This window comes from Dermatophagoides pteronyssinus, unplaced genomic scaffold (assembly GCF_027571235.1).
Source record: "Dermatophagoides pteronyssinus isolate colony J.1.1.1.1 unplaced genomic scaffold, Derpt_VIB-CSIC_2022.12 sq0003, whole genome shotgun sequence".
NCBI lineage: Eukaryota > Metazoa > Arthropoda > Arachnida > Sarcoptiformes > Pyroglyphidae > Dermatophagoides > Dermatophagoides pteronyssinus.
The window spans coordinates 2,997,214-3,008,956 of NW_027461527.1; the positions used below are offsets into that span (position 1 = coordinate 2,997,214).

An 11,743-nucleotide genomic window follows, 5' to 3' on the forward strand; every position below is an offset into this window, starting at 1 on the left:
ATTACAATGATGACGACAAGCAATGATCATCATCATTATTTAACCAAAGAGCCTCTCGACTGGTATTTCTCTCTCTCGCTCATTCGCTTCAATTATCTGATTTTGGTTGTTTGGCCTAAATATTGTTGACATGGAATTTTTCTGGTGAAACAAAAAGGGGCAATGTTATTTTGTCTGTACTTTGTTTTTTCATTAGAATCCATTCCAAAATGTAAACAAAAATTAGTTAGCTGTGTTTGGCTAATAAATTAATTTTTGCTCAATTTAGCACGTCAGAAAATGAAAAAAATTTACACACCGAAAGTTACGCGTTTTATTTTAATTTAGTTTTTTCTCCATTCATTCATTTCATTTAACCGAAAATCTAATTTTGAATATTTTTTTTTTCGGATGGCCATTTAGAGAATGGGATCTTCTTTTCCTTTCTCTCGATCGATGTTTGTTTGTTTGTATGAACGATGTAGATGATGCCACAAAGTGTTAATTATCTTTACAATTTGACATTTTTTTTTGAATTGATAATAATCATTTCTTGTTTGTTATTCATTCTTCCAACAACAATGATAACCCGTAGGAAAATAAAAGGAATTTAATGATAATGAATGTGTTGGCAACCAGTGTGTTTGTGTGTGACAACCCAATATTTATTACATCAAATTTTTTCAAATTGAAATATGATTAAGGTGAAACCATGCCCGTTTTTTCATCTTATCAATCTCACCTTTTTGGTGTTTGTTACTTCGGAAAATAGAAAAATTTAACCATTTACACGGTTTACTCTCTGTTAATAATGACCAAATGTCCATACATCGTATTGAAAAACAGACAAACCTTATTCCATCAAATGATGATGATGGTTTGTTGTCTAATTGTCAATATGTCTATCTATTCTAATACTGATGATGATGATGATGATGATGGCCGAAAAAAAACAACCTTAAAATGACTATGACGACAATTTAACTAGAAAATTACATATCTTTGAATAGTAGTGTGTGTGTGTGTATGTAATATACCTTGTCTCTCCCGGCCATCTTTTTTTTTCATTTATTCATTTAGTCAATGTTCTTCTTCTGCTTCTTCTGATTGAAAATTATTATTGAAAATTTATTCTTGAACAAAAAAAAAAATACTTATCGATCTAAGGGCGGTCATCTGAATGATGATGATGATGATGATGATGAAAAAAAATGTGAACGAAAAGAAATAATTGGGGCTGACAATATATTAAATTGATTGGTTTACCCAATTCAGGTCGTGATGATCAACAAAAAAAAAAAAAATGATCAGGATGATCGAAATAATGGTAATTGGTGATGGTGGTCAAAATGATTTTTTTTTCTTTCTTTCAAGAATTTCTTTTTCGTTTGTCATATACGAAAGCTAGCTGTGCAATAGCTCGCGCGCTCAGCTAGATACCAATTTTCAATTTTTTTTCTTTCTCCAAAGATGATGGAAGAGGAATACACCTATGATGATGATGAAAAAAAGTCACCTGTGTATGTAAAGTGACAGAGATTGAAAGATTTTCGAAAATCTTTTCGTTTTTTCGAAAAGATGTTCTGTCGTTTTCGTCATTATTCTTTTCTTAAAGAACAACAAAAGACAAACGATCCGAAACAAAAAAAAATCTCAGTTATTTCACAAAAAAATGAAGCTCACGCGACAACCCTGTGACAAGCGGTTTTGAACAAACAAACAAACAGAAATTCAAAGAAAAAAAAACCACCCGGACTTAAGGCGTACTTTCTTTCTCCACCAGAAAATTGTATTCTTTCCAATCATGTTTAAGAAGAAGGAGAAAGAAAAAAAAATTTAAAGAAAATTAAAAGCGGTTGACAGTGAACATCATCTTCTTATTTCTTTTTAACGAAAGAAAATAAAAAGCCTGAAGCCATTGTGTGTGTCGTTATGTCAGATCTATGGCCAGATTTTAGGTTTGGCTTGTTATTTTTCTCCTCATCTCCTTCATATAAATATATTCTTCTTCTTCTTCTTCTTCACATCTTTTTTTTTCGTCTTATGTAGAATCATTGATTGTCGAATGTGTTGCTATCCACACACACACACATTGAATTTGTATTGCATCCAACAACCAAAAAAAAAAAAATGTTGATGACCATCAAGCATTAATATTAACACACACACACACACATAAGCCGTGATTGAAGTGAAAAAAAAGTCTTTGATCTTTAATAAAAAAAAAGAAAAAGAAAATTCTTTCGTTCTTCTTAAGGTCAATTGTCTCTTCATCATCATCATCACTTATTATTTTTGGTAAAGAGAAAGCTTGACTTGTGTGTGTGTGGAATGTCGTTTACAATTGTTCTTCTTACATACACAGAAACTTGCATTGCACACATCAAAATCACATCACATCACAATGTCAAGCAAGCTATGATAAATATTATTTATATTTTCAAAAAAAAAAAATTGGATGCGGCCCTTCTTCAGCATTCATTCAATCAAAAAACGAAATGGCTAAACATTCTTTTTATCAACGAAATTTTTTTCCGTCAGACTTAAATTGGACGCCTACATTTTTTCTTTTTGAATGTGTTTAAAGAAAACCCTATTTACATGACATAAGACATTTTATTTGAATGGCAATTATCATCTTGCAGCAGCTCGAAAGAAAAAATATGAATTTCTTTTCCTTCTTTTTTTATTATTCTTTCTTCTGGTCAATCGAATAGTGGAAAAAAGAAAACTACCAACCCGAACAAAACAAAACAAACAAACAAACAAAATGAATTTTTTGATCAGACTAGATTAGACACCCTTGGCCATTATCATTATTCGTTTTTTTTTCTCAATTTAATCAATATAAAGATCGATCGATCCATGACACATATGGCACCATTTATTTGCGATGTTCTGGTCGTTACTAAAGAGAGAATCTCTATTATTATTAAAGTTTGTTTTTTCCATTGAAAAAATTTTTCAATTCTTTTCAAACTTTGAAATTTAATCTATAATTTAGTTTCATCAATGATGATGATGATGATGATATATTTGATTTGTTGGAAGGCATCACCATTATATAATTACTATTACGGATTTTTTTCACCAGTTTTTTCACTGTGAAATAAAAAAAAACTTAAATAAGAGGACGGAATCGATATTTATCTTTCAAGGCAAACATCCAATCATCACGATAATCATTTTTTCGTTCGTTTTTTTGCTTTGGATAATAAATCCACAGGGAAAAAAGTCACAATGATGAAAAATCTGTTTTTTTGGGGCGAAGAAATGAAAAAAATGAAATCTTTAAATGTCACTTGAAATCATTGAATCTAACCATTGATCATTGGATAAATGGTGGTGGTGGTTTTTACAGCGATGGTAAAAAAAATGTGGTCATCGTCTATCATCATCATCATCATGATGATTTGGTTGATAGAAAATATTCCTTCTGTCGAGATCTTTTCGATCTTTGATGATGGTGGGTTAATAGTGGTGGATGTTTTTTTTTCTACAAACAAACTTCGATAAAAAATTAAATGATGATGCTTTACGATTTCAAGTTGAACAACCAAAAAAAAAAAAATTTACGAAGAGAGAGAGAGAGAGAGAGAACAAAAATGAAATATAACAAATTTTTTGTTGTTGTTGTTGAAAGCGAATTTATTTTCATCATCATCATCATTTCTCTGAATGAATGGTAAACGATAAAAAAAATACTACGATTTTATTTTTCTCTCGATGATAATGATCCTCATCATCATCATCATCATTCGAATGACATACGATCATCATCATCATCGGATAAAAATGTTATTTTTTTTTCCTGTTTTCACTTTTGTTGAATTGAATTTTTTTTCTCCAAAAAAACGAAAAAACACATCATGATGATGCGGCAGATGATGATAATTTGGTGTTAATGGACACTACTGGTCTTGTTGTTGTTTTTTGAAAAAATTTTTTATATTTATTTCTCAATGACACAACCAAATACGCCCCCACTTATTTTTTGTTTCATCATCATCATCATTATTCGGTGATTATATACTCTAGGTTGCCCGAGTATCTATTTTTGGTGTTTGGATCGAATCGTAATTATCAATCGATTTTCTTTCTTCTCAAGTCATTTTTTTCATTGATTCAAGAAAGAAAAAATCAAATTCAAAATTGATTTTAATTATTATTGACGCAGATCTTTTTTTCTCAAATCTACTTAATTATTTTGTAATAATCATCATTACCACCACAAATCAATTAATACCTAATCTATGGTACTGAACATTGCTTGATTTTTTCTTTCCTGTTTCTTTGGCTTCGGATAATGTTCAATTTTATTTTGGATTCAGTTTGCCGACGATACGGTTTTTTTTTATTATGAATGAATGAGTGAATGAATGAATTTTGCTCGTTCAACAAGCCAAAAAAAAAAAAATAAAAATAAAATTCAATGCTAATTATAGTCCAATGTGAGTAATGACCCATCAGGATGATGATTATCATACTGATGACCGTTTCTCTTTTTGTTGTTGTTGGATAGATACTATATATGGATAACAACAACAAGTTGCTGATGATTGAATCTTTATCGTCAGCGCACACTTATGTCTTATGAATTTTACCTTAAAGCTAAGCATCCTTTTCAACAACAACAACAACAACTAGAAAAAATACAAATTTTCCTCGCTTAATCAATTATCATGAAAATCTGTAATGACATTTTGTGTTTAAATATTCAACTAAAAATTTTTTTGAAATTTTTAAAAAACATTTTTGTTTTTGACATGTCCATTTGACTCCACCTTTCGATTTTTTCTTCTTTTCTTGAATTTAATTGTCTCTCTCATTTATAAAGTATCGATGTTTTTTCATCTTTTTTTTAATGAAAAAAAAATTAAAGAATGCTAATGATTGATTATCAACCAGAGAAAAAATAATAATGATGATTATGATCATTATCATTAAATAATCATCATTATAAATGAAAAAATATATATTGAGAATAATTTGGTCATCAGAAAATCAGTAATCATAATCATCATTATAATAATAATTTCATAATTTCTGTTATAAAAATAGGTTTTTTGTTCACATTTTTCAGGGATGCTTCGCCAGAAGAGATGCTTATTCTGTTTTTGTTTCGTGTTTTTTGTTTCATGAATTGTTTGTGATGACAAAACATAACAGAAACAAACGGAAACTAAAATCACAAGAGAAAATCGTGATCAATGAGTAACATTGTTTTTTGTTTTTGTGAGATGCTTAGCTTGTTGTTGTTGTTGTTGTTTTTCCAATGAAAATCCTGACATTTTTGAACAGGTTTATTTATCGTTTAACTGGTTTTTTTTCTGCAATTCGATCAAATCAATTGATCTATCGATCGATCGATTGATTTATAAGAGACAAGTCGATAGCGATAAAATAAATTTGTGGACAAGTTTTCTTTCTCTCTCTCTTTAAATCTTTTCCTACTCTACCTACTTAAGACTAGTCAAAAAAGAAATTCAACTATGTCGTTGTGTTGAATTAAGGATGTGCAGCTGCGTTTTTGTTTTTGTTTTACCTTTTTTTTTAATTCTTTAGTTGGTGATGAGGATGTTGTTGTTTAATTATATTCACTATACATTTATAATATGGAATGACCGAATCTCGACAACCTTTAACAAACTGATCGATCAGGCTACAAAAAAAAATACAGTGAATAAATGATGGAGAGCAATGCACGATGTTCATCATCATCATCAAGAAGAAGAAGAAAAAGAAAAAAATTATGAATTATGATCCACATACTGATTATGTGATTTGATCATCATCATAATCATAATCATCATTATCGTTTAAACAATATTTGGATCATTTAAAAAAGCAAAATTTGAAATAAAATTTCCTCTTTTTTTTCATACATTGAAATCAATAATCAATCGATAAACACTAATCTATGTTCACGTTTGTCTATTCGGAAAATAAAATGATTATCATGATCATCATGACTATTATGTCTAGGAATTGAATTTAAAAACAGAAAAAAATCTAAACTGAAATTTGATGATCAAGTCAAGAAAATATCAATCAATCGATCAAATATCAATCGATATCATATATCGAATACACACACGATATCAATTGGTGAAAAAAGAAAAAAAAATCCAATGCACTTTTAATTGCTTATTATCATCATTATCCTGGGTTTTTTCTCTGAACAGAAAAAAAATCTGATTTACTTAATCGATTTAATAATAATTTTTTATTGAAAATCTTCCCAAAAATACCTTTCTCTTCTTTGAATGATAAATCGATTTTAATTTACACTTGTTGTTGTTGTTGAGGGTTCCAAATTTTTCATTCATTCACTCACTCTCTCTCATTCGGTGTGTTTGTATGTCAAATGTCAAATGTCAAACGTTAGTATGTCATCTATTTCGGCATTTATTTGGTTTTGACATTTATGTTTGCTTTTTTTTTGGTTTCGTTTTAGACGCCGATGATCATCATCGATGATGATGATGATGATGATCACACCACAAGTGGTATTTTTCTTTTTTTTGGTGACTTTTTCGCTCAATTTAATTACAGTTTTGAATATGAAGATAGACCAAATCGAATCAAGGTGTATACAAACGATGATACACTTATGGACCATAGTGATGGTGGTGGTTTCACCTTGGATTTGACATTGAGAATCAAGCAAAACGAAAAAAAATCGACCGACTGACATTTACTTTCTTTAGTTAGTTTTCTATGTCGATAATATCATACAGGTACCTTCATTTGGAACCTTCATTTTCATTCGAAAGAATTATTTATTGTTTAAAGACATTTATCAAAATGTCGACGACTACGACGAACTTTTTAATGGTCGTTTGTTTAGCAACAATAACCAGAACAACAACATTGATATTTGACAATTTACATCTTCTATCGAGATTTTTGGGTCCCTCTCTCTTGCTCGAGTTTTCTTTTCACTTATGGTTGATCGTCGGCATTCTTTTCTTATTAATGTCTTAAAAAAACAAAAATACTGACACCAATAATTAACTCTTGGATTTTTTTGTTTTTGTTTTTTGTTTTTTCGTTTCTTTAAACTCCATATTTTTTTTTATTTCTGTTCGCTTGTCGCCAATTATAATTTTGTTGTTTAAAACGAAACGAAACGAATCGATGATGATTTTTCAAATGATAGAAGGATTGTGTGGTGATGATGGTGATGATCGTCATCATTGATGATGATAATGATGATCAAGCAAAAGGTGGGAAACATGTTGAGCCAAAAAAACGAAAATGAATTTTGTTTGTTTGGTTGGTTGGTAAAAAACAAATTGATCATAGTTTTCTTACCTTTCTTTTTTGGCCCTTTATTTTCGGGTTTTTTTTGTTTTGTTTCTATACAAAACAAAACAAAAAATCATCATTATTTGATGGATGAGTTTTTCTTTCGAATGAAAAAACTTAATGAACAAAAAAAAAGTCAACACATATAGAAACTGAAACACACTTGGTGATCGTCTAGATCCTTCAAGTCTTAGACTTTGTCGTCGTCGTCTTCGTCAATATTCGTGATGAGATATTTTTCTCTCACTCTTTTTTTACCCAAAATAATTGTCCATTTTCATTATCATGGTTGGTTGTTATTCTTTGGTAGTGATCTCATTTAATCATCATTTCGACTTTTCTTTTACCTGGTTTACCTGTCGGCAAATTTATCTTTATGTTGATACTGATGTTGATGTGATGATGATCATGATGATGATCATCATCATCATGTGATCAATGGTTTTGTTGTTGTTGGTCAGACTTTTTTTTTGTTCAAAAACTTAACCACCCACAACTTTACTTTGATGAATGAAAAATATCATCAAGTCTCGGTTTTTTAAAGATTTTTTTTCAATGTTCAATTGTGGCGACATTCTTTTTTTTCTGTTTTCAAACCATGTTTGATCCAATTATCTCGACAACAAACAACAACAACAACAAACGAATAAAACACTATTGTTGTCTATCCCTTTTATGCTAAAGATCTTAAGGTTTTTTTCTGATGGTGGTGTATTATTATTGAGTGACCACATGTCAAATGTCAAATGTCATGTCACAGTTTTTGGTTATTATTGTTGGTATTCTTTAATAATGATGATTACACCAGCAAAAAAGAAAATTCAAATTTTATTTACCTATATGTTTTTGATGATTGGTTTTCTTTTTTCTTCTGGTATTTTGTGTGTTGACATTTCTTTTCTTTTTGTTTTTCTTTCTTTTCAAAATGAAAAAAGATTGATTGGATTTGTATGTGAATAAAGGCAAAAAAGCGATAGAGAAAATTAGTTTTTCAAATTATTCATCATCATCATCATCATCTTCAGATCTAGATATTCTTCGTCAGATTCAATCGAAGACAAATAATGTTTTAGGTAAGGATAGGCTTGACGATGATGATGGAAGCAGCTAGCAAAACAAAACGGCGCACCTATTATCATCGATGAAAAAAAAGACTAGGTAACAACAACAACATTGATTGGATAGAGAAATAAAGAAAGAAAAAAATTCAAGTTTATGCAGGTTATATAATCTATTACAATCTGGTAATGAACAACTGTAGGGAAAAAAAGGCCACCACATCTATTTTTGAATATTTAGTTAAATTAAAAGTTTGTTAATTTTTTTTAATATTCAAAATTAAAAACAAAAATTTAGTTAGTTAGTAGGTAGGACACACACTTTGATATTCTCATTCTGAATTCTCAAATTCAAATCTCCAAAAAAAAGCTTAGCTTCGATGTGTATGTAAAACCAAATCCAGATCTGTCGCCTGAAACTAACTGAACTGAACTAAACCAAATACACAAATACACAAATACACAAACACACACGGATGTCATCTGTCGTTTGGTTATATATCTTCTATTTTTCTCTTTTTTCTCTTTCTATGATGATCATTGAATGATCATCATCACTATTATCCCACCCACCCATCACATAGTCTCATCATTATCATCATTTCATTTCATTTCACGAAATGACCTTATACTACCACCAATTGAATGAATGAATGAATGAAAGAGAGGCAAAAGCAAATGAAAGCAAGCGAGTGAGAGAGATAGCTGACCTTACATGTTTACCAATGATAGAATATTTTTCTTGTATTTTTTTTCACTGAATTGAAAAATAAGCGAAAGAGAAAATAAAAAGAGAGAATTATGTAGAAAAAATAGTTAAAATAAGTAACCCTCCTACCAATCAAGAAGCAAACATACATACATACACACACACACACCTGCATCACTATTCTCTACTAATGTTTGTCTCGTCATCATCATTCTTATTATCAATGGATTCAATGATGTCCACTTTTGGTTAAATGATGATGATGATTATGATGATTCCAATGTCCAAAAAAAAAGTTGTCGTAGAAGAATGATTTGAAAAAGTCCAGTTTTTTTTAGTTGTCGTCGTCGTTGTTACTATTATATTTTGGTTTTGTTTTGTTTTGTTTAGTTGTTTGGTGTTTGGTGTATGTCGTGTGTATGTTTTTATTCATAATTCAGTGTCTCTTTGATGCTGATTGCGACAACATCTATCTCTATCTCTCGATCACACCAATCAGAATAAAGCAAGATTAAATTGTCGTTTCATCTATCTAGTTTGTTTATTCGTTTGTTTGTTTGTTTGTTTTCGTAATCTCGATTTGTGATGTTTTTCTTCTTTTTTTCTTCTCAATTGTATTCGTGGTGCCAATTTTTCTCTTTTTAAATTTATTTATTTAAATTATTTAAAAAATATTGTGATTGTTTTGGTGAATGACGTATGGTGTATATTATTGAATTTTTATGAGTGAAAATTAACAAAACCAAGAGACAAACAAAAACAAAAATTCATTCCAAATGACTCTGGGCATTGATTTGGCTCGTCATTTGGCTATGGAATATTGTCAACAACAGAATTTTTTACAACAACAACAACAAAAGAAACAAAAACAATCAACTGAAACAATGTTGACCACAACAACTAATGATACATCAACAGATAATGATAATAATAATCGATTAAAATCAATCAATGATCATATATCGGCTACATTAGCCAAATGTCATAATAATAAAGATCGTATTGCAGCTAGTGAGTTTTTTTGTCTGTTTGTTTGTTGTACTTAACACCGTTATATTAAGACTTTTTTTTCGAGGAAAAAGCCAAACAGAACTGAACTAATTTCATTGAATTTTTCGTTTTTGTTTTTATTTTTTCATTAATATAGTGATGGAACGATTAAATCTGGATAAATTACTTAAATATGGTCCAACAGCATCATCATTGGCTGCTGCAGCTGCAGCAGCAGCCGCATCACATAATTTACCTGGATTTACTAATACACCACCTACAACAACAACAACAACAGCGGCAACGACAACACCAAATATTATTGCCGGTACCGGTAATACATTATTCGATATTGCATCATTAATGTTATTCGGTACACATGCATTACCAATACGTTTGAAAATATTATTAGATCGATTATTATGTACATTGGAACATGATGAATTAGTTAATTTATTACATGCATTTGGTTGGACATATGATGATTATTCACGTGGTTATATGTTACAGGTATGTTTATAATCGTTTTTTCAATATTAATTCAATCTGTCAATTTGTTTCTTCTTTGATTATGATAATGATATTGATCAATATGACATCGATAAATTGAGCAAAAACAAAAACAAAACAGCCAGGAAAAAATAGAGATTTCTTTTATTATTATTTCGCAGATTGTAGAGAAAAGTCTTTCTTCTTCCACTAATCCTTGATATTTAATTTTTTTTTTGCTTCATTCAATAATGTGATATGATGATCGAAAATAAAAAATGACATGTAAAAATGTTTTATGCCAAAAAAAAATACAAGGTGAAGAGAGAGCAAAAATGCTTATAACAATCTTTTTTTCTATCTTTCTTTCTTGAATATAATCGTATTAAATAGCCAACAGAAAAAAAAGGAATTAGTTGAATATTTTATTTCAATGAATTTCATTCATTCATTCATTTAAATTCATTTGAATGATGTTCAGCAACGTAAAACGATGATGTTATTTTGTGTGTGTGTTTGTGTTTCATCAACATCTTTCAACGACAATCTTTAATCTTGCTCCTTTGCTCGTTGATTCCAACCATCCATCCATTCCATTCCATCATCTGAATTATCAATATTCAAAATAATGTCCAGATCAATTATTCAAATCTTGTTATATGTGTTTGTTTGTTTGTTTGTTTGTTTGTCGAATGAAATAAATAAATAAATAAAAAATTTTCATTCATTACCTGTATACGTCGGTATTTTCTGTTTGTTTGTTTTCTCTTATTATTCAATCTTTGTCCTTTGATTGATTGATCTATTCGATGCCGAATTTTTTTTTATTTAAATCGATAAAATAATTGATGACATAAACAACGACAACAACGACAAAGAAATAAAAAAAAAACATTTCCGAATGACCCTTGTTGTTCATTTGTTGATGATGATGATGGTCAAAGAAGCTATAACTGGTTACTATTTTTTTTTTTACTTTTAAATTTTAAATTTTATTGATGACTGAGTGAGTGTGTTTTCTTATTATGTAACATACTAGCGGCATTTCTTTTGCTTTTCTTTTAAAAAAAGTTTACGGGTTGTTTTGTTTGATTCGCACCTTTTTTTTCTCCTTCTCCTACTCCCGATCAATCGATTGCGATTGATATTCAACCGACAAAATAAATAAATAAAATAAAAAAAAACGAATTAAATGAATTAGAATTAC

The 11,743-nt window shown here is 29.4% G+C and overlaps 1 protein-coding gene across 1 annotated transcript in view; it reads left to right on the forward strand.

Annotated features, from left to right (window-relative positions):
• Positions 1-11,743, forward strand: part of LOC113793702 (uncharacterized) — a 49,086-nt gene that overhangs the window by 31,944 nt on the left and 5,399 nt on the right. Inside the window, exon 4 of the mRNA XM_075825225.1 lies at positions 10,205-10,557. Within this exon, the coding sequence (XP_075681340.1) occupies positions 10,205-10,557 (353 nt within the window). The remainder of the gene's footprint in view (positions 1-10,204; positions 10,558-11,743) is intronic.